At 48.4% G+C, this 25,803-nt stretch overlaps 7 protein-coding genes across 7 annotated transcripts; 3 read left to right on the top strand and 4 right to left on the bottom strand.

Annotated features, from left to right (window-relative positions):
* Positions 1-274: 274 nt before the first annotated feature.
* Positions 275-8,087, top strand: LOC125515264 (protein ACTIVITY OF BC1 COMPLEX KINASE 3, chloroplastic). The gene is made up of 17 exons (XM_048680705.1): positions 275-740; positions 835-1,101; positions 1,187-1,353; positions 1,456-1,633; positions 1,726-1,778; positions 1,919-2,062; positions 2,176-2,280; positions 2,613-2,738; positions 2,831-3,028; positions 3,402-3,508; positions 3,791-3,953; positions 4,256-4,321; positions 4,474-4,567; positions 4,711-4,823; positions 6,919-6,989; positions 7,172-7,364; positions 7,493-8,087. Exons 1-17 carry the CDS (start codon positions 347-349, stop codon positions 7,916-7,918), a joined length of 2,865 nt encoding a protein of 954 aa, XP_048536662.1. The 5' UTR covers positions 275-346; the 3' UTR covers positions 7,919-8,087.
* Positions 7,957-12,431, bottom strand: LOC125515265 (phytyl ester synthase 1, chloroplastic-like). Its single transcript, XM_048680706.1, has 13 exons — positions 11,891-12,431; positions 11,723-11,774; positions 11,530-11,585; positions 11,047-11,205; positions 10,842-10,946; positions 10,541-10,644; positions 10,114-10,235; positions 9,817-9,925; positions 9,595-9,725; positions 9,101-9,470; positions 8,864-8,977; positions 8,489-8,571; positions 7,957-8,338 (listed from the first exon to the last, which is right to left on the bottom strand). The coding sequence occupies exons 1-13, from the start codon at positions 12,291-12,293 to the stop codon at positions 8,059-8,061; spliced, it is 2,088 nt and encodes a 695-aa protein (XP_048536663.1). The 5' UTR covers positions 12,294-12,431; the 3' UTR covers positions 7,957-8,058.
* Positions 12,432-12,470: 39 nt separating this feature from the next.
* On the top strand, positions 12,471-14,341 carry LOC125515271. The gene is made up of 4 exons (XM_048680712.1): positions 12,471-12,683; positions 13,271-13,382; positions 13,475-13,525; positions 13,677-14,341. Exons 1-4 carry the CDS (start codon positions 12,505-12,507, stop codon positions 13,758-13,760), a joined length of 426 nt encoding a protein of 141 aa, XP_048536669.1. The 5' UTR covers positions 12,471-12,504; the 3' UTR covers positions 13,761-14,341.
* Positions 14,342-14,585: 244 nt separating this feature from the next.
* LOC125515270 (quinone oxidoreductase PIG3-like) lies at positions 14,586-16,635 on the bottom strand. The gene is made up of 6 exons (XM_048680710.1): positions 16,283-16,635; positions 16,022-16,201; positions 15,639-15,720; positions 15,387-15,494; positions 15,092-15,250; positions 14,586-14,930 (listed from the first exon to the last, which is right to left on the bottom strand). The coding sequence occupies exons 1-6, from the start codon at positions 16,538-16,540 to the stop codon at positions 14,734-14,736; spliced, it is 984 nt and encodes a 327-aa protein (XP_048536667.1). The 5' UTR covers positions 16,541-16,635; the 3' UTR covers positions 14,586-14,733.
* Positions 16,636-16,853: 218 nt separating this feature from the next.
* Positions 16,854-18,903, bottom strand: LOC125515269 (quinone oxidoreductase PIG3-like). Its single transcript, XM_048680709.1, has 6 exons — positions 18,545-18,903; positions 18,280-18,459; positions 17,887-17,968; positions 17,688-17,795; positions 17,383-17,541; positions 16,854-17,243 (listed from the first exon to the last, which is right to left on the bottom strand). The coding sequence occupies exons 1-6, from the start codon at positions 18,800-18,802 to the stop codon at positions 17,047-17,049; spliced, it is 984 nt and encodes a 327-aa protein (XP_048536666.1). The 5' UTR covers positions 18,803-18,903; the 3' UTR covers positions 16,854-17,046.
* A 1,559-nt stretch (positions 18,904-20,462) lies between these two features.
* On the top strand, positions 20,463-23,476 carry LOC125515268 (PAP-specific phosphatase HAL2-like). The gene is made up of 4 exons (XM_048680708.1): positions 20,463-21,210; positions 21,736-22,420; positions 22,687-23,052; positions 23,144-23,476. The coding sequence occupies exons 1-3, from the start codon at positions 20,796-20,798 to the stop codon at positions 22,988-22,990; spliced, it is 1,404 nt and encodes a 467-aa protein (XP_048536665.1). The 5' UTR covers positions 20,463-20,795; the 3' UTR covers positions 22,991-23,052; positions 23,144-23,476.
* A 69-nt stretch (positions 23,477-23,545) lies between these two features.
* On the bottom strand, positions 23,546-25,498 carry LOC125515266 (kelch-like protein 17). The gene has a single exon (XM_048680707.1). The coding sequence runs from the start codon at positions 25,137-25,139 to the stop codon at positions 23,733-23,735; it is 1,407 nt and encodes a 468-aa protein (XP_048536664.1). The 5' UTR covers positions 25,140-25,498; the 3' UTR covers positions 23,546-23,732.
* Between the last annotated feature and the right edge of the window lie 305 nt (positions 25,499-25,803).

The following is a 25,803-nucleotide window of genomic DNA, read 5'->3' as shown; positions in this document are numbered from 1 at the left end:
CTTTTAGAAATCCACAGCCGAATCAAACGGGCCTTAGAAAGTCTGGTGTGTCTTCTCTCATGTGTCAAGATTCGTGCAACGAAGTCCGACGGCAGAAAGAGGGTTCGTCAGCTAACATTTCCGACTTTTAAATAATTAATGGGAGGGGTTTTAAAAAGGTTTTTTGAAAGTGTAAGAGTGGTATCCAAGTGGATCGGCCAGTTCGCTGGCCACGTGGACGATGAGCCGGTGACGTGTGCGGCGCGTGACCAGTGAGCCTCCCCTCTCGCACACTTTTGCCGCCGTGTCTACCCCCATCACTCCCCCCTCCCTCTCCCTGCTCCTCCCGCAATCCGGAGCGGATGCGATGTCGCCGCTGGTGCGGCCCGCCGTGCTGCCCGTGTGCGCCGCGGCGAGCGGCGGCGGAGGGGGCAACAGCGACAAGTGGGCGCCGCGGCAGCAGCGGTCGTGGTGGGGGAGGAGCAAGCAGAGCCTGCCGCACCAGCCCGGCGGTAGCGGGGGGCGGGGAGGAGGCGGGGGCGGCGGGGCCCTGGACCAGATGCTCGGCGTCCTCCGCCGCGACAGCGAATTCCTCCAGGCCGCTGCCGGCGCCCCGCTACGCGACGCCCTCTGGCTCCGCTTCCTCGAGAAGAAGCAGCAGCAGCGGAAGCGGCCGAGACCTAAGCCTGCGGAGCAGCAGCAGCAGGAGGAGGCGGCGCCACCACATCCCCAAGCCCCGGCGTTCCCCGCCTACCCTCCAGGTTCCCCACCGGCTGCGAGAGCACATGCCAAGTTAAGCTCAGCTCACATCACATTGCCTTGTTTCTGACGGCATTTCCCCCAAATTTTCGGCAGGGTTGTCTTGCGTGGAGCTGGTGATGGCCGATCTGCAAGCCCTCAAGGTGTACGCCGATTCCTCCAAGCAGGAGTTTGTGCTCCGGTTCCTCGGAAGCAAGCAGCAACCCCCTCAATCCCAGCAGCAATCTACTGAGCTCAAACCAGTTTTCAAGAAACAACCTAAACCCAAAGGTCCCAAACCCAATGGACAGCAGAAAGAGCAGCAGCAGCAGCAGCAGCAGGCGCTTCAGCCCCCGGCCTTCCCTCCTAATCCCCACCCACCAGGTTCCTCAGCGTACACAGCAAGACTAGACATCAATTAAGCCTCACTGGTCACACTCTTAACCTTTTTTCTCCATGGATTTGGTAGGTCTGTCTTGTATGGAGCTGATGATGGCCGACGTCGATGCCCTCAACTTGTATGTCAACTACTTCTTGGCCATTCTCAGCACTCCTCTGCCCCAGCATTACGATCCCGATCTGCTCGCGCAGTACTTCGTCTCACGGCCTCATATCCTTGTATTTCGCACGGTTCAAGTAAGCTACAACTGGCCACCATCTTTGCCTTTACCTAGATTTTTTACTTGCTTCAGCTAATTTGTATAATGGTTTGATGCAATACGTATATCTACCCTGTAGATACTATTCGCATTCCTCGTGGGTGCGGTAAAGGTGCAAATGTTTAAAAAGGCCAGTCTGACCACGGATGCTACCCACAACAGTAGTGTCAGCAATGAAGGTTTCGATGCTTCACAATTCATGGTTGGACAGCTTCTCAAGGATACATTTCTTGACCTTGGGCCTACTTTCATAAAAGGTCTGGTATTCATGTTTGACAGTGTAAAGACATGGTAGTGCTCATCCGCTTCGAGTTACTCCTAATACGCCTATCATATCCTATCTATGCAGTCGGACAGTCCCTCTCAACAAGACCTGATATCTTAGGCTCGGAGATTTCTGAGGTTAGGTAAAACCACTCCAGGATACTACCAAATTTTACATTTACATTGCTTCATCTTCTTAACAAGCATTTGCTTCAGAGTTAAGTAGCGCTCATATTCTTTCACTATAAATTAAACTGGCCTTAGCACCTCAATTTCAGGCACTTGCCGAGTTGCATGAGAGAGTTCCTCCTTTCCCAAGAGAGGATGCAATGAAGATCATTGAGGGAGAATTTGAGCTCCCTGTTTCGCAGGTTTTCAGTTACATTTCTGATGAGCCTGTTGCATCAGCTTCCTTTGGACAGGTATTTTTATCTTTTTATCCAAGATCTTTGCCCTCTGCTTCTAATGTGTTAGAGAAAGATTGTTTGGAGTTGCTGATATATTCTTATTCATATTATTGTACCATCTCCATCAGGTTTATCAGGGGCGTACATTTGATGGTGCTCTTGTGGCCATAAAGGTTCAGCGGCCGAACCTTCTTCCTGCTGTATTGAGGGACATCTATATACTACGCCTTGGGGTCTGTAATTTTTCCTACACTTCTCTCAACTTGCTATGTGCAATTTATTATTTGTATTGGCCTGTCAATAGTAGTCACTTTTTCAGGACAAGTTTTACCTTTCTATCCTCCAAATATTTTGCTCTACAGTGATAGTGTAACTTTGGAACCTGGCTGGACGCGAGAAGTACCACATAAATTATTTCTTCCTATATCATGTTTAGCTTTCCTGTTCTTTCCACATCCTTTAGCTCTTTGTTTTGACTGTGCAATTGCAGCATTTTCTATTATTGTAGTCTCATTTGTGTGATGCCTTGTTTATTCAGTTGTTTACTATCTACTATTTATTGCAGCTTTCTTTTGTGAGGAAAGTTGCAAAGCGAAGAAGTAACATTTCCCTCTATGCTGATGAGTTGGGTAGAGGATTTGTTGATGAGTTGGACTACAATATTGAAGCTGATAATGCTACTAAATTCCTGGTGCTTCTTTGGTCTTGTCCCCCACCCATGCTTTGCTAATGTATGTCTTCTCTAGGTTTAGTTTTAGCTAATGATTTCCACTCCTCTTGCAGGACACTCACTCCAAATATTCATTTGTCATGGTTCCGAAGGTTCTCAAACAACTTACTAGGAAGAGGGTTTTGACTATGGAGTGGGTGGCTGGTGAAAACCCCAGGGAATTGCTTTCTCTGGCTAAAGGAATTTCTGGTAGCATTGCTGAGTTGTCAGAGAAGCAGAAGTTGGATGCAAAAGCCCGCCTTCTTGACCTGGTATTTAGTACTAGTAGTAGTTTGTTCAGAAAAATTCCTTAGTTATTTGTCTGATTTGACATAAGATGAGCGCCTAAATAAGTTCATTACCAACCGAGCAGTAGTTCTTGGTAGCAAATATTAGGAAATGATGTTATGTTCATTCATAACTTAGTAAGTGCTTCTTTATCAGTTAAAGGTTGCAATTCAGGACTCGGGTAGTTTTTTTACCAACTTGTGCTTGTCTGAGAATAACGCAAAATTAAAAATAGATATCTTGAAACCTGAAGATATTCTGTAGTATATATATGGTTTACCAACAATTTGCACATTTCATGATCCGGTTTGAACTTACTGGTCATGATTTTAACTTGTTATTTATTTCGATAACAAGGTCAATAAAGGTGTCGAGGCATCATTAGTGCAGCTCCTTGAAACCGGCTTGCTGCATGCTGATCCTCATCCTGGGAATTTGCGTTATACACCTGATGGTCGTGTTGGGTAAGTACCAGTTTATTTCTGATGCATGCTACAAAGTAAATGACCTGCTACAGTAATGAGTAGACCAATATATTCATATGGCACAAACTTCTTTTTGCGAAAAGGAGGTTGTACCCCCTGCCTCTGCATCGATTGATGCACACAGCCATTTTATTGTGTAGTTTATCACATGGTACAACCTACAAAGGCCCACAGTTTAGTTTGCTCTGTCGAAGTATATTTCAAATGTTTTCCTGGTGAAATATTTGTTGAGCTGCGGTAACATCTTCTTAAACATGTTAGGTTTCTTGATTTTGGGTTGCTTTGCGAGATGGAGAAGAAACATAGCCGAGCTATGCTTTCGAGCATTGTGCACATAGTAAATGGAGATTGGGCTTCCCTTGTTTACGATCTGATTGAAATGGATGTTGTTCCACCAAGAACTAATCTACGGCGAGTGACCATGGTAATATGTTTGAGCAGAATATGTTTTTATGTACCAGTGGGCTGAACTAATTTTAAGCTACTACCCTTGGATCATTGTGTACTTTAGGAACTCATAAAGAGAAGGGTTTTAAGAACTAATCCTCTGCCATTACCACTTGGATAAAGAGAAGGGTTTTAAGAACTAATCCTCTGCCATTACCACTTGGATAAAGAGAAGGGGTTATGAACTCATAATACATTTATATGCTGTGATTTACTGCCCCATTAGATTATTTTTTATATTTATAATTATTTCTTACTATATTTTCTTTGCTATTTTAGGACTTAGAGGATACATTGGGTGAGGTAACCTTTGAAGGTGGAATTCCAGACATCAAGTTTAGCAGGGTGAGTAGCCTTTTGTCTCTGTAGATTCAGTTCCTTATACAGTTGATCTGATATCTCCATTTCTGTATTATATCTTGAACCAAGTATTTTCCTTAATGACATCCATTTCACATTGTTGCCGTGGTTCTTGAACCGCTGCAAACATCTTTTAGGTACTTGGAAAAATTTGGTCCATAGCACTTAAATATCACTTTCGTATGCCACCATATTTTACGCTGGTCCTGCGGTCAATTGCCTCTTTGGAAGGTTAGCTTGTTCATCGGTTTTTAAGATAATGAACTGGTTTGATAAATACATGTATAATTGAGTTGTTTGCTCCAGATTAGTTTGTTTTGATTGCAATTTGTTTCTTCAGAGGTTTGTTTATACCCTTCTTTTGTAATTGATAGGACTTGCCATAGCACAAGATGGAACTTTTAAAACATTTCAGGCAGCATATCCGTATGTTGTTAGGAAGCTTCTGTCTGATAACTCACTTGATACTAGGAAGGTCCTGCATGAGGTACTCCTTTTATCCCAGTTAATTTCCAGAATGAATATGCATGATTATATACCAGGAAGGTCCTGCATCTAATTGATAGCTTCACTGTTCTGTTGTCTTAGCTAAAGTTAGTCTTTTAAACACATATCATTATCTGACTACTCTTTTATAAAATGACTAGTTTTCAGCTAATAGGCACCACTCAGCAATATACTTTCATATTTAGGATCTTCCCTTTTTTCTATTATAAAAAGATTCACAGAAGAATCTCTTTACCTCAAATAGTAGTTTTGGTGGACGAGCACCTGATAGCTCGGTATCGGGTCCGCAGAAGATGCTTTGGGATGGCCTATATCGATGTATTAGTGCGAGGTACAGATAGATGAGTTCGTTGTATTTATGATGTATTTCATCCATGGAAAGCGACATCTCGACCACTGTAGTTAATGCACACGACACGTTTTTGCTGCTTGACTCATGTCTCCTGTGGGCTATGCATTTCCGCCGGAGTACCAACACAGGTTTTGGTACAGCAGATACTCAATTAAGTACTCCCTCCGTTCGAAAATACTTGTCATCAAAATAAATAAATAAATAAAAGATGTATCTAGAACTAAAATACATCTAGATACATCATCTTTTATCCATTTTGATGACAAGTATTTCCGGACGGAGAGAGTATAGTTTATTAATATTGCAATTACTCTACAAACACAAATCTTTTATGTTTAGGAAAACGTACCTCCATTGCCCACAAATATTTTCATAGTTATGCTCTCTCTCCACATTCGAATATGAAATATGTTCATCAACCAAGTATTAGGATAGATAGGTTGATTTGTGCGCTCTCTCTCTCTCTCCACATTTAAATATGTTCATTAACCAATATGTAGTACTCCCTCCGGTCATTTTTACTCTGCGTGTTAGATTTGTGTCAAGTCAAATTTGCAAAGTTTGACCAAATTCCTATTAAAAAATATCAACATCCACAATACCAAATATGTATATTATGAAACTACATTTCATAAAGAATCTAACAATATTGATTTGGCATTGTGAATATTAATACTTTTTTCTATAAGTTTGGTCAAAGTAGAGATACTTTACTTCGGACAAAACTTATATGCAGACTAAAAATGACTGGAGGGAGTACTGAGATTAGCATCATTGCCACAACAACAAAATCCGTGGAATTTTTTTTGCGGGTGAACAAAATCCACTAATTTAACTCCATTTTAAGCTTTGAACGAAGTACTTAGTGAGAAACATCAGGAAGATTTGAACGGAGTAGTATGAGAAAGAGAAAGGATGTGGGACGAGTGGACGGCATTGTATCAGTAATTGCTCACACTGTTTGGGCTCAGGTCCTCTGCCACCCATGCATGGCACATTTACTCCAACGACCAGCCTATCGTATTCGGTTTGTATTACTGCAAGTTCTACCGAGACAATTTCCCAGCGGCACATCACGAGGCAGATATGAATGGTCCAGATACCGACACCCAAGGTGCTCGTCCGCTGAAAATCCGCATTACTCTTTACCTCGACTACTTTCGAGCTAGTAACATGACCCACATTTAAGCAGCAGTGTTTACTAGGGCCGAGGCTTCTTAGAGGGTGTTTGTTTCCAGGGACTTATTGGTTTAGGGACTTAAAAAAGTCCCTATAAGTCCCATCTAAACCAAACAGGAGGGACTTATAGGGACTTAAAGTGGGCATTTGGGACTTATGAAATAAGACTCTCAAGGAGGGACTTATAGGGACTTATAGTTGCAATATGGTCTTATAGAGACTTATAAGTCCCAGGAACCAAACAGGTAAGGACTTTTTAGGGACTTGGGACTTATAAGTTGGGACTAAAAAAAGTCCTAGGACTTATGAACCAAACAGGGCCTTATCTCCAGCCCTGGGCTCCCTAGTTCCTCTTTCAATCTTCTAGCAATATGTAATACTAGTCTAGCTGCTCCGGTGGTTTGTATTGTACGGCATGGAAACAGGTCACAATTTCAATGTTCTCTGGCACGTGCTTCTCCATAACAAAAAAGCATCTGGCATATTCTTTTTTATGGCGAACATCTGCCATATTACTGACGCCAATCATATGTAAGTAACACAGGTGATTTTCAACAGAAGGAAAGAGTTCCAGTGGCACAAGATTGCAGTGTTTCTAAAGCTAGCATCAGCAAGGTAGGTTTCCAGTTCTAGATTTATTTTCTCAAAAAACCAAGCAAACTTAATTGCTTTTCTGAATGGTCTGGAGCCTCCTATTAGGATGCTTAGTTTTCAGCACTTCGAAATCAAACAAAATATTCAGTTTTGTCTGAAGATACGATATGCGTGCTGACATTATTCTCATATATGTGATGAAGGGGTAACTTCAGGCAAAACACTGGCGCTCTGCCCGAGAGAAAGGGTCTGGATGTCTCAAACCTTGCAGAGATCAGTGACGCGTCTTCCCTCGACCGCGCCACACCAGAAAGGGCGATGCATACTGCAAACCTTTGTCTGAGGCTCTTACTATCAAGAGATAGCATTGTGATAAGGAGACTTATAATGACAGCAGTACGTAACGTAACGACCCTTTGCTATTTTCGGACACTTCTTAATCTGAATCAACTAGCTCTCCTGACTGTTCTTTCCTGAACTAAATTGAACTGAGTCTTGAGCTCACTTTGTGTTCGGTTGTGCAGAACCACAAGTCTCTTGCCCGGGACCTGATCTCCAAAGACGCGGCGATATTCCGGGCCCTCCTGAGCCGGGCTCTCGCCGACGTCGTCTGCCAGTGGATGGTCAAGGCGGCCGGACTGAAACGGTCCAGGGACCGCATGGATGACGACCTGGGCATGTCCCTGTCCAAAGAAGCACCGATTTCACCTGTGGTGTCGTCGTTACAGGAGATCGTGAGGGACCGAAGGCTGAAGGTCATATTCTCAAAGTTTGTCAAGGATCTAAGGGAGGAGCCAATGCTGATGGTCAGGGTGGGCTGGAGCGCGCTCGTCGTCTCGGCCGTGTCCGCCGCCATCGGCGCGCACCGCTTCGCCGTCCTCCTCTCGGAGGAGTATCTGCCGACGGTGTGGACGCCTGCGCCTCCGCCGCCGCAGTTAGCTTGGAGCTAAGAGTTTGTAAATGAGCACGCCACTTTTGTGTAGTATAATCATGTAGAGTATTAGTATTATGGTATGGGTCGTGAGTTTTTGAGAATATATACATACCATACTTGGTGCAACGTGCAACATTACTAGTAGTACTATGTATGTTAAGGGTTGAAGGCTGGGACTTCAGTTTTGGACCCCCTCACAGCTCGGTAGAGGAGCCTGGGCAGGATGCTCCTGTACCTGTCCTCCTCCCTCTTCTCCAGCAGGTAGGCGATGATTTCCTCCACCTCCGATTTAACATCGAAGTAGAGCTCGGTCGCGGCCCGCCGGTCGGTGAGCACGTCCTGCCGCCCCCTCGTCGGGATCGGCTTCCCGAACCGGTAGTAGAACCGGCCGGGAATCTTCGGAACTGCGCCGGGGAAGATCACCTCCTGAGTGTCCCTGCAGCAGAAACCAACCTTAGCCTCAGTCCATGGAGAGAACGAATGTATGTTCCTAGCTACTTCCTTCCTTCGTCCCATAATATAAGAACAGTACTAGTGTCAAAAATGTTTTTATATTAATGAAACGGAGGGAGTAGTAGTTATGGACCTTAGCTTCAGATGGTTGCTGTAGGCCCGCAGCAGCTTCCCGCCGAAGGGCACGCTCCTGATATCGTCGTATGTCCAGAGCAACTGCAGATTCAGAAGGGGTGAGAACGCTGGTTAGAGACCGCATGCGTGCATGTGGTTGCGCTCTGTATCTCTTAACAGCTTCTTGATATGTTGATACCCAAGAATAGAAATGTTTACTTGCAAATAAAGAAATGAAATACGTCATTACTCCATTAACTCAAAATAATTGCACACTTTAGGCCAATATACTTTCGGAAGTGGTTGGACTTAGTCCATAAACTCGTTTATTCAAACAAATAAGGCCAAAACCTTAAACCACTTGAAAACTTGAAAGAAACAGGCAATGGCTTACGTTCACAAGGTCATCCTCTCCGACGACTCCAAACGGCACGATGGTGGCGTCGAACTGCGCCGCCATCCTGACGAACTCAGCCTGGTCCGGCCAGAAAAGCCTGTGCTCTTCACCCTACAATCCGCATTCCACACAAGTTCAAATGTATCCAAGTTCACAATCAAAATAGCATCTACGTACTCAGTTTCCGGAGTAGAACAAATTAGCAACAAATTCTGTTGTGCACCCTGCTCCGACCTTGCAGTGGAGCGCCTCCCGGTAGCCGCCGGGGTAGAGCAGCACGAACTCGCCGGCGGCCAGCAGCTCGTACATGCACCGGTAGGTCATGGGCACGCCGCCCCACAGGTTGAGGAAGTCGAAGAGGTCGTGCCCCTGCGACCGCGTCCTCGCCTTCCTCGGGAACAGCAGCGGGTGGGCGACGCCGCGGACGACCACCTTCCTCCGCCGCATCAGCTCCGCGCCGAGCGGGATGATCTCCGTGCCCATCAGCATGTGGTTGCCCACCAGCAGCACCGGCCCCTCCTCCGGCAGCCCCGCCAGGCCCCGCACCACCGCGCCGTCCTCCATCGTCGAGTACATCGCCGGGCACGTCTTGAGCATCGTGCCCCTGTTATTATTATTATTTACAGTGTGTAAGTGGTACGTAGTAGTACATTCATGATTAATTATTCGGCACGTATGAATGAAGGATGTAAGAATTTGCTGCTGGGTGGGGTGATCTTGGTTACTACCTGCTGATCTTGTCGGCCTCCTTCATGTCGGTTGCCGACGGCGGTATGTAGTCGCGAACCCGGTGGTAGCGCCTCGAGTGGCGGTAGAGGGAAGAGCACTTGATGATGGATGAGACATGGACACCATGCTCCTGAAATTTTCATCACCATTGTCCTTTGACATGTTCCTTTCAGTGCATAAGATATACTGCAATCTGATAAAGTCTGCTTAAAAAAACTCACCAGCAGCAAGCTATGGCCATGCTTCTCAAAGAAGAAGACTCTGCATTTGGGTAACTTCTTCTGTAGCCTGTTAGCTTCAGATTTGCTCGGAAGTAACCTGTCGGCGCAGCTGAGTGCAAGCATACAAAAGAAATTTTGTCATGATAATCCAATCGTTCGAAATCCGACAAAAAATACGCATTCAAACCAGAAACGGTGCTAAATCATGCACTAGTAGAATTTATCACGCGACATAAATCTGCAGCTAACGATGAGACTGAAAGTAGAGAACGGAGTGCGCCTAATAAGGTCACAAACCTGGCTAGCAGTAGCACCTCGGCTGTAACTGATTCTATATGGCTATTAGCGTATGATGCAGCCTGTTTGATCAGTTTAATCTTCCATTTTAGTGTGTCCTTTGGTAGTTTGTCCAGCATTTTCTGCAATTAAAGGCGCACATATATTGCTTCAAAACTGAATAAATTTGAAGGCACATATTTTGTGCACACCTTAATCTTACAGACCAAAAGAAACACGAGAAAAAAAGATAGCAGAAACTGAATTTATTTCCAGACCATTTTCTCCCTTAATTTGAATTTTTTTTCCCGAAAGGTAGGATAACCTTTGGCCTCTATGTCAATTGATGCACCCAACTATTTACTGACATACTTTAATCCTTAATTTGTATTGTCTTGATAAAATTAGATACATAGAAACAAGATGCAGAGAAGTCGATGGTACACACCGAATGCTTCAGGGAAGATGACATGTTACTTGTCAATCTGCTGAGTGCTTCTAAAGGATGCCTCCCACTTTTCATTATACTCAGTGCCATGTTCACCTCATTGTCTGGTCTCAATGAACAGGAAGAATAGAAGAAGCAAGTGCAAAAAACTTAGAGAACAAATGTAAGCTTATGACATAACGGTATATATCCGGCAAGTTTCAGTCCAATAAATGCATCAATGTTTTTGCTTAATTTCTAGCCTATTCCTACATTTGTTCCTTTTTCAAATTTTCTATGTTGGACCCGACAAGGTACTTACGGGTGTTGTAATTCAGTAGAGCTGCAGCTGCAATACAGACGCGGTCCGACAACGGGCTGAAAACCGACAGAAGTGTTTTTATGCGTGATCTCTCAAATGATGTAGCTTCCCCAGAAGAAAAGGGAGACGAAACAAAAAAATGTATATCAGAAATTTTTCATAAATAGGCAGGTTCACTGGCACACCATCAGAATTTCTTGCATACCTGGATTAACTAGTACCAGTACCAAATCAGTGCCAGGATTGCGAGCGGCGACTGCAAGAGCTATGCATCCTCCAAATGAATTCCCCAATATGTAGATGGGCTTAGTAGGAGAAGCAGAATGCTCTGCTCTCACAACATCTTCTACCATTGTGACAAGTTCTGAAAAATAAAAGGAGCTAAAACCATGCAGTTAATCTTTAGTTAGAACTTAATAACCAGACATGCGGCGTTGGCTCTGCTTAACGCGTTTTGGGGATCTTTTGTTTTTGCCACATGTCAACCTGAGGGCATGTCTCTAAAATATGACTTTGTGTGCTGTGTGCATCTTCATGATGCATACGTTGAGAGAAATGAAATACTCCATTTCCAACAAAAAGGATGTCTTTCACTCTGAATCTTAAAACAAGCTCAGAATTTCACTTGAGATGGAAAATGCACGGAGAGAAACTAACAAATTAAATACACTGATATCCTATCCCATACCTTCGAACGGCGTGCGGTCGCGAAGAGGAATGTGCATGCATCTAAGTTCAAATATCCTGCAAACGAAGGAACAAATGCATAATGTATCCTCCTTTTAATTTAGAAAAACTTCACACTGTATTCGAAGTAGTATCACAATCAGACTCGGAGTTTGCCATAAACTTTTCCAAGTAAACTGATCTTGGTATCTCACGTTCCAAGAGCCTTGTGGTGCATGCAGAGCCCCATCCCCATTCCATCTATCCCTGCAAAGATTAATATGTATGTAACCCCAAATCATAACCCCTAACAGGAAATTCAGGTATAAAGACATGCATTGCTGTCGAAGGCACAACATTTCCACACATGAAAACACGTTAACCTGGCAGATACAGCATGACTGGGGCATCCTCGACCGCCGGTTCGCCGGCGTCGACGGGGCAAAGCCAGCGGGGCGGCCCGCCGTCGTGCTCCACCAGCTCCCCGATCGCCTTATAATAGTGGCCCAGGTCATTGACCGTCCCGTACCCATCATCGTACAGCGGCTCAAGACCCCTGTAGCTCGCCTGCACTCTCCCGGCAGCGTGTGCGTGTCTGGACTGGCAGCTGAACGAGCCATGCAACCGTCGCTGCCGCAGCCCTTGTCGCCATAGGGGGAGGGCCTGGGGGTGTACCAGGGAGAGAGAAAGAGTCGCCATTGCTGCGAAGCTTCTTTGAGTGTCCCAGCCATGGCTTCGAGTGAGGCTTATGAAGCTCATGCATGAGGTGCGTAGCGTAACAGACATAACTGAATTTCAATGAGGCGCGGAGAGCGTGAGGGATTTTCATTTTATTCATCCGGCGCCGGGCTCGAAATGGTTCGGCCCAGCGGGCTCGAAGTCCGAGTGGGCCGAGGTGGGCGTCTCGGGCCGTACGAGGAGGCCCGCGAGAGTAAAGAGGGGGCTGCCGGAAGTGGGGGGAAGGGCAGATCGGCGGAGGGAGGGAGGAAGGAGGAAGATGATGGGGGGACGAGGGGGGGCAGGAAGTGGAGGAGGAGGGGGGCGGCGGCAGGAGCGGCAGGCGCTGATGGTGGCGTTCGCGGTGGCGCTGCTGATGGGCACCGCCGTCTACTTCCGCATCTGGGCGCGCCAGTCCGACGACCCCTCCTTCACCGCCGACGACCGCGAGGAGCTCCGGTTCGCACCCTCCCTCTTCCCCCCCCTTCATTCTGCTGCTGACGGATCCTGAGGCCTGTTCGACGGGTGGACCATGGCTAGGAGGAAAACTCTCGGATTCAGTCTGTAGAATGGATTCCAAGGAGCAAATCTTAGTGGCAGACAGTTCGTTTCCTGCCACTCCATATCACAATTTGGGTGTAAGAAACCAGGGATCCAGGCTTATATGGGGCATTAGATGCTCACTTTTTCTAGTTTCTTTTTTACTGCCTGCTGCCAGTCCAGATGGTCTGAGAATTAGCTGCCTGATCAAGGATACACGGGTAGTTTGATGGAATTGGGGCATTATTTATTTGTTTGTCTATTTTCGCTGCACCATTGCCGTCTGCTTTTCAGCAAGATTTTGGCTGCCATATGCTAAGCTATGTTTGCCTGGTCCATATAGTGATATAGAACATTGTTAATTTTGATTTTTCCCATAGTGGTTGTGAAATTTTAAGCTAGGTCCATACAGTTTCATCTATGTGTGTTCATGTTATGATGGTGTTTTGGCCGAGTCATGGCTAAGCGGTTTATTGGTATATTCTTTTGCTGGATCATCTTTGCAGGAGGCAGTTTGAGCATGCTAACCTAGAGGCAATGGATGAATCCGCTGAATGGAGAATGAAATACGACACGGAATTGGCGAAAAACAGGGACCTGCAAGATGAACTTTTAAAGGTTGGTTCCATTGCCAGTATATGTACCTGTACACTCTAATATTCTCCCATGATTTACGTCTGCGATGCTTATGGGACAATCTTTGTTTGTAGGTCAAGACCTCACTGTCTGATTCAACCAAGAGATTTGAAGAGTTGCAAAAGGTAATTTTGGGGCAAATTTCAGTGCATAATCTCACTGTATCAGAATCTTAGTTCTGTGTATCCTGTTTCATTTGACCGTGTGCTTCCTCTCCATTTATTTTCAATCTCTCCTATGTACATGCCTTGCTTAAGCTCATCTCCATCGCTGCAGGATAATGAGATGTTGAAGAGGCAGACTGAATCCATGAAACTGGAGTGCAATTGCACCGTTCCATTGAATATTACTCAGGAATAATGACGTTTCACTGGCAGATTAGCACTAGTTTCCTTTCATTTTTCTTATTATTGGAGTGAGGACAGATAGAGTGAGCAGCTTTGTAATAGTAGATATGGTGACTGCAGCAAAGAAACTTGTGTTTGCAATTGTTAATGACCTATACACCCGGGCACAATTTTTGAAGTAATCACTTGTGAGTAGCAATGGATAAGTGTGTTTTCAGTGTACATTTTTGAAGAGAAGTTTTGTGCTGGATTTGAGAAAATTGCTTGTCAGCTGTACATATGCAGTGTAGTGTTGGTTATATCAAATTCCTTTGGTGTATGTTTCAAAAGTAAAAAATCTTGGCTGTGGACATTCCTTTTCTTCTTGAACCTGCCAATCCACCTGATTACACAGGGTGGGCCTAAAAGGCGGCATATTAAGGTCTGTAGACCACTGTATGTTTTCATTCTCTTGTGGGGAATCAAACAGAGGCCTGTCTTGCTCTTCTTGTCTCTGACCAGTTATCACTTGCTGTGAAATTCTCTTCAAGTGTTCTGGTTACATAAACCTATTCAGGTTATAAATATACAGTGCAACAGTTGCCAAATCCAAAATATACAGTTGTCATAAACCTATTCAGTTCTGTTTATGCAACCGTTGCCCAATCCAAAATATACAGGTGCTAATCCTCCATCGACCTATTCAGGTGCCTGGATTAATCCTACTGAGCAAAGTAATGCACCATGGTTGTCACCGTTCAGTGCTAATCCTGCTCAGTAGGATCTCAACTAGGAGCATCATCATCAAGAACACTATGCCAGGCGCCTCAACCAAGAAACACTTTTTCAAACCCAAATCTAGCGACTTCGAAGTTCCAACACTTATTATAACTGGTTTCAATATATATATCCACTTTCATCAGCACTTCAAGAACCAACTTACAAGATAGGATAGCACATCAATGCAGAGTTACACACTGCTCAAAGCTGAAGGATACCATACCCAGTCATGGAATCAGTAGTATCTTGCCAATGTGGGAGCTTGACTCCATCAGCTTGTGAGCTTCAGCTGCCTCAGATAGAGGGAGTGTCCTGTAAACCACCGGCTTCACATTGCCCGACGCAACGGCTGGCCATACATTTCTCTCCACCTCGCTGACGATCTGAGCTTTATTGGCAAGGCTTCTGCTCCGCAGCCCAGCAACTGCACATAATCATAGCAATACAATCCATTACTAAAATTAGCGATGACATCTAGGAATTGTCGATCAGATAAAACAAGAAAAAAGCATCGACATAAGATCTGTTATCAGGCAAAAAACATGGCAGAACGAGAAGCCGAGAAATCGTGTGCATCAATGCAACCTTGTATGGTCAATCTTCGGGCAAGCATCGCCTGCAGGTTCACTTCAGTCACGCTGCCTCCCATGAAACCAATGATGAAAAGCCTACCATCAACTGCTAAGCTGTCCAGATTGCGCTGGAGATATGATCCGCCGACGTTGTCCAGAATGACATCAACTCCTGGTAGAGATATTCCCCATATTACGGTCAGAATGCATGTATATTAACTTGCCAAGCATAACTTGGGAAAGCCAAAACATTTTGTTTTATTTTTGCACAGGGCATCAAGCATTACAAGAGGATGGCAGGATAATACCATTTCCATTAGTTTCTTCTTTGATACATGCTGCAAAGTCTTCGGTTTTGTAGTTTATGCATACATCCGCACCCAAACCTGCACAAGCATCTAGTTTCTCTTGGCTTCCTGGAGGAGCATAACAGAGTTACTTGCCCTTTCAGAAAACTTTTTAGTACTCCCTCCGCCCCGAATTAGTTGCCTTAGATAGTCTAGATACGGATGTGTCTAGACACGTTTTAGTGTTAGATACATCCGTACCCAGCAACATACCTGCAGTAACAAAAACCTTGATTCCGAGGTGCTTTGCCATCTGTATAGCAAATGTACCGATTCCGCTTGATCCACCGTGGATCTGCATACAATGGGAGATACAAAAAACATAGGCATGAAAATTTAGTTCCAGTTCAATTCCCACAACACCAATTATGCACCTACTTCTGCATACAAGTGACTACTAAATCATTTCACACTCCATTCGAGTTGGCATCATTCAGTACTTTGTGGTTTTTCAGTTAGTCAGAGCATGCCAATTTGTTGTGAGTTGTGACTGAATAAAATGCTCAGCTCCTAGTAGTAGGAATCATATTTGGTGATGACTGAGGCAGATTCATCGGTCTGCAATCCCAACAAACCAGCAAGAGAGAATTTCTTACAAGGAAGGATTCGCCGGGGGAGAGGTGGCTGGTCATGAAGACGGTGGACCAGACGGTGGAGGCCACCTCGGGCAAGCCGGCGGCGTCGGTCAGCGACACCCCCTCCGGCACCGGGAGCAGCTGCCCCGCCGGCACCACCACCTTCTCCGCGTACCCGCCGCCGTTAAGCAGCGCGCACACCTGCACGCGATGCAAAGGTTCACAGCACGGCGACAACAAAGGGTGCGCAGGGACAGAGGAGGCGGTGAACTAAACTATTACCTGGTCGCCGACGGCCCAGCGCGGGTGGACGTTGGCCCCGAGGGCGAGGATGGAGCCGGAGCACTCGACCCCCGGGTACGGCGAGGCGCCGGGCGGCGGCGGGTACCCGCCCTGCCGCTGGACCGTGTCGGTGCGGTTGACGCCGGCGGCGGCCACCCTGAGGAGCACCTCGCCGTCCCCCGGCGCCGGGAGGTCCTCCACCTCGCTCTCCTCCAGCACCTCCGGCCCGCCGGGGCTCGCGATCGCCACCGCCCTCATCGTCGTCGGTGTCGATCTCCCCCGTCGCTCTCACTGCCTGCTCAGCTCGGCCGCGAGTGGGTTGCTCATGTCTCATATCCCCCATGAGGTCGACAGACGGGAGGAAAGTTCCCGCCGCCGGCGGCTAGCTGCGTGGTCCCCGCTGGCTACCCCACTTCTCTTTCGGCTCATTCGGCCCCAGAGACGATGAACCGAACCATACGTCAGCGTTTCGGGTGCGTATAAACTTATTTTTCAACTCAAAAGTCAAATCTAGTGAAGTTTGATCAAATTTATAGAGAAAAATATCATCATCAGTGACACTCTCATAAGATGAATGAACAAGACTTCCAACTTCCAACATTTTATTGTAACTGGTTGTCGTCAAGATACATATCAAATTTCATCAGCACTTCGAGATCCAGTTTATCTTACAATATAAAAGGACATTTCCTTGCATAGTTTACTGCAGGAAACAGTGCTCACAGCGGCTTCAGATAGTTCACACCATAACACACCATACCCAATCATGGAATCAACAGTATCTTGCCAATGTGGGAGCTCGTCTCCATCAGCTTGTGAGATTCAGCTGCTTCAGATAGCGGGAATGTCTTGTAAATCACCGGCTTCACCTTGCCCGACACGACGGCAGGCCACACATTCTTCTCCACCTCGCTCACGATCTGGGCTTTGTTAGCGAGGCTTCTGTTCCGCAGTCCAGCAGCTGCACAAAATCATGGCAATTCAATCAAGTGGTAAATTAGCGACGACATTTACAAATAGCACAATCATGTAAAATAATGAAGCAAACAACAAGCATCGACATAAGATGGCAATACTGAAATCACAAATATCCATCCAACCTTGTATGGTCAATCTTCGGGCAAGCATAGCCTGCAGGTTCACTTCAGTTGTAACACCTCCCATGAAACCGATGATGAAAAGTCTACCATCAACAGCTAAGCTGTTCAGATTGCGCTGGAGATAAGATGCACCGATATTGTCCAGAATGACATCAACACCTGGTAAAGGTATTTTGTATTATTGTTAATGTAGGAGTATATAAACTTGACAGGTATGACTAGGTAACACACCAGGGGCTAGCAAACACCATAACAGAAGAACGCATCGGAGTATCAAACATTACAAAAGGGCAGCAGCAGCATACCCTTTCCATCGGTTTCTTCTTTTATGCGTGCTACAAAATCTTCGGCTTTGTAGTTTATACATACATCAGCTCCCAAATCTTTGCAGGCAGCTAGTTTTTCTTCGCTTCCTAGAATAGGATAACAGAGTTACTAGCACAGTTTCACAAACGATTTGGTAATATCTTATTTCTTCTCTTAGTAAGTGTATAACTGACAAACCTGCAGTAACAAAAACCTTAACACCAAGGTGCTTCGCAATCTGTATAGCGAATGTACCGATTCCACTCGATCCACCATGGATCTGCATACATTGGAGGTACCCAATCATCAGTAATAATACAGCCAGGAGTCCAGGATAATTCACCTCACTTTGCATATGAGTAACTGCTAATTAAACTAGTTCACACTCCATTCTTATAGCCATCATGTACTTTGCTATTTCCCAGTTAGCTGAAGCATGCCAATTTGTTGTGACAAAAGATATCGGACTCAATTCTCGGTGAAAGAAATTCACAAGCAGTCTCATCCCCACAAAGCAGCAAGTGCAGTGAATTGCTAAGCCGCTTGCAATCATCACATGGGGGAACAGATTAGCAAGAGAGGTTTTCTTACAAGGAAGGATTCGCCGGGGGAGAGATGGCTGGTCATGAAGACGGTGGACCAGACGGTGCAGGCCACCTCGGGCAAGCCGGCGGCGTCGGCCAGCGACACCCCCTCCGGCACCGGGAGCAGCTGCCCCGCCGGCACCACCACCTTCTCCGCGTACCCGCCGCCGGTAAGCAGAGCGCACACCTGCAACGAAACAGCATATGCACAACAGTGAGGTTCAGAGCAGCAGCGGCCATCACCAAATTCACCACGGGGGCACGGAGGGCACCTGGTCGCCGACGGCCCAGCGCAGGGGGACGTTGGCCCCGAGCGCGAGGATGGTGCCGGAGCACTCGAGCCCCGGGTAGGGGGAGGCGCCCGGCGGCGGCGGGTACCGGCCCTGCCGCTGGACCGTATCGGCGCGGTTGACGCCGGCGGCGGCCACCGCGACGAGCACCTCGCCCTCCCCCGGCGCCGGGAGGTCGTCCACCTCGCGCACCTGCAGCGCCTCCGGCCCGCCGGGGCTCGCGATCGCCACCACCCTCATCGTCGCGTCCGTCTGCCTCGGCCTGCGCTCAGGCTCAGCTCACTTGCTTCCGGCTTCCGGCTCTCGGGAGCTCCGCGTCTGCAGGCCACTGCTCCACGGCTCTGCTCGGATATAGGGCCGGGCTTCTCCGACTGGATCCGGCCCAAGAAAGTTGGACGGCAGAACGTGGTTAGAGCATCTTCAACGGCATAGGTCAAAGTCAAACGAACATGGATGTGACTGACTGAGGTTTTGAATAGATGACCTTTGCATTTGCATTTTAGATTTAGATTTGTTTGTATTTCAAAATATAGAAAAACATTTATATTATGGGGTCGAGCTATTTTGCGAAGAGCTCATGTCTCCTGACTTATAGCGTAACCGGCTAACCTTCCTCATCCTCCTTTCCATTTAATCACTAACAAAACCCACCTTTGTTCGTGACGCATTGATGGACATATGGTCGAATGACCATTCAACCATATCCTTCAAAGAAGGCGGGCATTTAGCTGTCCATCCTAATTCATAGATTTTTTTTTGCAAGTGTAATTCATAGGTTTTTTTAGGGTAAAACATTGCTTAATAACAACAACTAAAAACTACTCTAAAAATCCTACTACTTCCCTTCCGGGGTGAGGTCGATGACCTCCCGCTAGAGCTGTTGGCCTCATTGTCATTGGTCACGCGTGTGAACCCGCGGGTTCGCCGATGTGTCTCTTTGGCACTCGCTGTCATCGTCCTTGGCCTCGAGCTCCTCGACGAGCCAGGTGTGCCACACCTCATTGATCCGGAGATGGCGGTGTTCGCGGTCGACCGTGTGAGGTGCTCTGCACGGACGTGTAGACCGACCAGTTCACGTCAACGAGCTCTAGGTCCGCATCAACGAGCGCCACGATGACAGTGGCATCTGCATGCTCTGCCTCCCTTGCACCACGGTCGCGTGGTGCTCCTGCAGTAGGGCGAGGCGGACTTGCTCCTCCGCCTCCGCCATGGAGAAGAGGTTATTTGGCCCACGCTCGGAGTCGTGACCTCAACGACCATCGCCTCCTTCTCCTATGGGGGTGCCTCCTTCTCCGCAACCTCTTCCAGGGTCATGAGGTCCCCCTCCTCCTCCTCCTCTAAGCTTAGAGGCCTCAATACGAGCATGACACAAAATAGGTGTTCACGTTGGAGGCTTGAGCATGTTCGGACTGTTCGGTTTGAACATATAGGGGAGAAAAGAGGACCTGTGTTGAAGATGCCGTTATCCCTTGATTATTTCTTCATTTTTCGGATTCTAGAAAAGAGAATCCTTCTTTTATACTTCTTCCTTCTTTATCACATAGTATTATCTTTGTCTTGAATCAAGACTTTTACTAGTTTGACCATGGTTGCAAAAAAGAAGGATCTACAATACTAAATCAATATAATTAGATCCATCACAGAGTATATTTTCATGTGTTAGTTTATCTGATATTGCAGATATTGATATTTTTTAGTAAGTTTGATCCATCACAGAATATATTTTTCAAAAATACTTCCTGCATGCTTTTTTCTATGCCGTCGATGCTTTTTTTAGTAAGCTTGATCAAACTTTAAAGTAATATTTATTCCCTGTTTAGGCAATACATTACGGAAGGAAGGGAGTGCCGGCATAAAGCCATAAAGTGATTCCAGAAATGCGCGTGCTGTTTTGCTGTGCTCGTGCCGTCGTGCGGCCAGTGGTGGTGGGGTGGGAACAGGATACAGAGTTGGGGAAAGGGTAGAGGATGATGGCATCATGGAGCTCGTCACCACCCACGGCATCGGCCCGGGGCCTGCGCCGCTCACCAGTCGCGGGCGGCGGCGGCTAACGGAAGGTGGGCGCGGAAGCATCTCGGAACACCCGGGCTCCGGCTAGTAGTAGTACATATCGGATCGAAGCAGCGGGCGAAGAGCCAGCCAGCGAGCGAGGGCGCGCGGGGTAGGGTTCAGGTTCGGATTGATTGAGCCGCCCGCGCCGTCTGTCTATTTCGGGGCTCTGGCGCCGCCGGCCATGGGCGGCCTCCGCCTCTCCGCCTGGGCCGCCGCGCCCTCCCCCTCCCCCTCCTCCGCCGCCGCGCGGGGCTTCCCGCGGTCCCCGCCGGACTGGCGCGGGAGTGGGCGCGGGCGCCGCAGCCGCTGCGCCCCGTCGTCCCCGCCCTCGGCGTCGCCGGCGCTGTCCCTGGGCGCGGCCGGCCGGCTCCGGGTCGGGGCGGACCGCGAGTGGCTGTGGGACTGCCGTGGCGGCGGCCTCGGGGGAGGAGGGGGGAAGAAGGACTACGCCAAGGAGATGGAGGCGGCGGTGCGCGTCGTCCAGGTGGCCTGCACGCTGTGCCAGCGGGTGCAGGACTCGCTGCTCCTTGCGGACCCAGGCTCCGGCTCTGCCGGCGTCCACTCCAAGCTCGACCGCTCTCCGGTCACCGTCGCCGGTTCGTACTGCCACTCTGAGTATTATTACTAGTAGCGTTCAGTATTCAAAACATTTCATTACACACCCTGAATACAGTTAGCACCCAAGTTAGTCAAACTTGAACTCTGCTGTATTGGTAAATTTATATTACTATTAGAGTGAGTCTCAATGCCTAAACGGGATACTGCTTAGTTAAATTATTGGTGTTGAGTGTTGACTTTTGAATTGTGCAAGTGTGGTAATCTTTTTTCCCCATTCGATAAATAAGACTGCGTGTTTGCACTGATATATACTGGCTGACCTGTTACAGTACTGATAGTGGGCTGCAAATGCAATTCAGCTTGCAGCCTCACACTGAAATATAGTGGGTGTTTCAAGTTCCAACATATCAGGAATGGCCCATATATGAATATTATTGTGCAACAAATTTTGTCTACTCGTGACGTCACTGAGTGCCCGGAATTGGATGTATAAATATTATGCAATAAATTGGGTGTTTGTGGTGGTTAGTTCCTAATAAATCCATCTGTATTCCTTATGCCAGATTGGGGCGTGCAAGCGACAGTCAGCTGGCTACTCTCAGATTGCTTTGGTGATGAAAGTGTGTCGATCGTAGCAGAGGAAGATGATAAGACACTGTCTAGTAGCGACGGCACAGCTTTGCTTGAGTCTGTTGTCTCTGCAGTCAATGGTTGCCTGGTTGAAGCTCCAAAGTATGGGCTGAGATCCCCGGAGAAAGACCTCGGGGCTCACGATGTTCTTCAAGCTATACGGAAGTGCAGCTCTACCGGGGGTCCAAAAGGAAGATTTTGGGTGCTTGATCCTGTGGATGGCACACTTGGTTTTGTGCGTGGGGACCAATACGCCATTGCCCTCGCCTTAATTGAAGACGGGGAAGTTGTGCTTGGTGTTCTCGGGTGCCCAAATTATCCAATGAAGAAGGAATGGCTCAACTACCACCAACGATACTACAGGTTGATGTCTAAGGTTGCTCCCCCTACATCAGGATCGTGGAACAAGGGTTGCGTGATGTATGCTCACAAAGGATGTGGCCAGGCTTGGATGCAGCCATTGGTTCATGACTTCGGTATGCTTAGTTGGCATAACTCAAGGGAGGTTCAAGTATCATCCGTCAGTGATCCAGTTTCAGCAACATTCTGTGAACCTGTTGAGAAAGCCAACTCGAGCCATTCCTTCACTGCAGGACTTGCCCATAGTGTAGGCTTAAGGTCAGTTTTTTTATTTCGCTGTCTATGTGGTACTTTTATTAACCATGATAATATTATTTCACTAGAGTGTGGAATTTATTTTATAGATTTACATGTGCTAGTTGGCATATGGTATTGCTGAATAGCGAATAGGGTACCAGTTTACATGGCCATTAGAATGAAGTGGTGCTGGCATTTTTCTCTTGTTCCGTGTCATCTGCATGCAGGTTGCAAGCTTTAGCTTTTGGGTGCTGGTTATTGATTATTTTTGTGTGCTTGTTTTCCAGAAACCAGCCTCTGCGTGTGTACAGCATGGTGAAATATGCTGCAATAGCACGAGGTGATGCTGAAATCTTCATGAAATTCGCTAGAGCTGGATACAAGGAGAAGATATGGGATCACGCCGCAGGGGTGGTCATCATTCAAGAGGCTGGTGGAGTGGTAACAGATGCCGGAGGTTGCCCGTTGGACTTTTCCAGGGGTGTTTACTTGGAGGGTTTGGACAGAGGCATAATAGCTTGTTCCGGAGCGTTGCTTCATCAGAGAATTTTGCAAGCTGTTGATGCAAGTTGGAACTCATCAACGTTGTAATGCAAGCAACCCAAACCCTTACAGTCAGATAGATGGCCTGATGCTGGTCATAGCATGCAAGAGTGAGTTTACAACGAACTTTTGCTCTGTTTTTATCAACCTATGAAGTAAATTTGGCCTGCCTCTTACATTCCGGTATCTGTTTATTTACAGGTAACTCGACTCATTTTGGTATGAAGAATTAGTCTCCAGTGTTCAATTAACGTTGAAATAGTGGAGCGTGTAGTAACCATAGCTTGTCTGCTCATAAACAATCTGCGGCATGAGATCGACGAATACCATCATTTGTTCCCCAAGAGCATCTGTAAAGATGTCTAGTGGCTGTTTTGATGGTTTGTATCATCCATTTCTCCCTCGGGCATAACTCATACGCTCCTTGGGTTGATGGCACGTCGACTAAATCATCAGTCATGAGCAATTTGCTGAACCTGATAACTCGAATCTCTGAACCTTCGATAAAATGATCCCATGATGCATTCTCTGCAAGTTTTCGCCTCTATATTATGCCGTCAGTTATTCTCATTTTCCAGATACTTGTGTTTTCTTGCATTCATATAAATATATAAAGTATCATTCCATGTTTATATATATTCTCCATTGTCCACTCCACAAAGAAAGGAAAAATACAGTCACACGAATTTACCACAACAGCACAAGTAGCAATTTTTTTTTCATGGTAATAAAAACCATGATACAGACGGACTGACTGTGTGTACTGGACTGGACTGAGGCCTGCAGTTGATCAGCTGGAGAGCTGCACGGAGCAGCACTGGCTGAAGAGCTCCTTGCTGCCGTCCTCGACGTTGTTGTCATGGTCCATCTTGGGCTGGAAGCTGCTCCACGCCGGCGCCAGCCCCGGCGCGGCGCTGGTGTCGTAGCTGTGCACCAGCGAGACCGTCCTGAAGCTCTCGTCGTCGTCGCCGGCGATCTCGTACCCGGCGAGGAAGAAGAGCCGCGTGCCCACCACGGCCATGGTGAGGTACAGCTGCTGCGCTGATGGCGGCAGGTTGCTGGCGAGCAGCGCCAGGTCCGACAGCGCCGAGTGGTCCATGACGCTCCAGATGTTGAGCTCGCCGTCGTAGACCTCCACGTGGCCCTTCCAGCTGTTGAGGCAGTCGCCGGAGCTGAAGAGCCGGCCGGCCACCGCCACGATCTGGTTGGGCGGCACGTCCAGCTGCCACATCCCCGGGATGATCTCCCACACGCCGCGAGCGCAGTTGAACACCTCGGCGGAGCTCCGCTCCAGCGCCGACGACTGCGCCTCGCCGGGCGCGGCCGCCGGCGTGGTGCTCTCGGCGAATCCGCCCACCACGTGGAACCCGCCCTCCCACGTCACGCCCACGCACTTGTACCGCAGCGTGCTCATGTCCGGGAGCGGCGACCAGCGGCCGGTCTCCGGGTCGTACACCTCGGCGGCCGCCGTGCCCCGCGCGCCGGAGAGCGAGCAGAGCCCGCCGGCGACGCAGATCCTGCCGCGGCACGGCGCGCACGCGAAGTCGACGCGCGGGACCAGCAGCGGCGCGCAGCAGCGCCACTCCCCGCGGCGCACGTCGTAGCGGAGCACGTCGGCGCGCACGCCCACGTCGGTGTCGCGGTAGTCGCCGCCGGGCACGGCCTCCCTGCGGCAGAGGCGGCCGCCGATGACGTAGACGGACTCGGCGACGGCGACGACGGCGAAGCCCTTGAGCACGTGGCCGTGGGGCACCCCCGGGAGGCCGCCGACGCGGCGCCACGTGTTGGCGCCCGGCTCGTAGCACTCGAGGCTGTTGGACGCGCCGTGCGCGAAGCAGGCGTATATCCTCACCTCGCCGCCGCCATGGTTGTCGTTGCCGGCGCCGGTGCCGCTGCTGCCGGTGCTGGACAGCGAGGGCGAGGTGGCCACGTCGCCTTCCAAGGACCCCATGGCGATCTCAATCACTTGTCGACGCGCTCGCTGCTCATCACCGCCACCAACCAGGGGAGTTGCAAGGAGGACGCGTGGCCTATATATAGGCGGCCGGGGGCAGCGCTGGGCCGCGTCCATGGCGGGCGGGCGGACGGATCGAAGCGTAGGGGGAGTGTTGGTCATTGGGAACTCCGGCCATGCCCAACGTAGCGTAAGCCGAGCTGCTAGAAGGCCTGTCTTGTTGCTGGAATGAGACGGCGGCATTCTTCGAGAGGACGGACGCCCGACGAAAGGGACGGGCGCCGTTTGACGAACAGTGCCGTGATTGCGTCCACGTGCCGTCCCGTTTTGTCAACGTGAATCGAACATGCGTCATTGCGTCATGCGTGCGCGAACAATGGTACAGTCACGGGTAAACCCGGGCAAACGTCGGGCGGGGCTTGTAAAAGCCCGATCTTCATTTCTCAAGCCCGAGCCCGACCTGAAGCCTAAAATACTCTCTGTTTTCAAGCCTGTGCCCGACCCAAAATCTAGCCCGAAGCCTAAAAGCCCGGCCTGAACGTTGTTTTTTAGTGTATGCACATGGTGCAAGCCCAGCTCGAAATACAGAAATAGAGAAGCCTGATCTCAGTCCGAACTATCTTTCTGGTTGCAAAACAAGTCCCGAGCCCGGGCCGGCCTGACCCGTGTTATTCGGGCCAGGCTGTCCATGCCCGGGTTTAGTCACAGGTATACCAGGCCATAACTCGGGGCCGGGCTGTCCATGCCCATGTTTAGTCACAGGTATATCAGGCCATAACTCAGATGGGGTCGGGCCTAAAAAAGCCCACAATAGAAAACCTAGGCCTGCCCGGCCTTTGGGCCTAGAATACAGGCCTGAGCCTGACCCGCCAGTGGAGAAGCCCGTTGGGCCTCAGGTTGGGCCTCT

This window comes from Triticum urartu, chromosome 6, assembly GCF_003073215.2.
Source record: "Triticum urartu cultivar G1812 chromosome 6, Tu2.1, whole genome shotgun sequence".
Lineage (NCBI taxonomy): Eukaryota > Viridiplantae > Streptophyta > Magnoliopsida > Poales > Poaceae > Triticum > Triticum urartu.
This window is presented reverse-complemented; position numbering and strand designations above follow the sequence as displayed.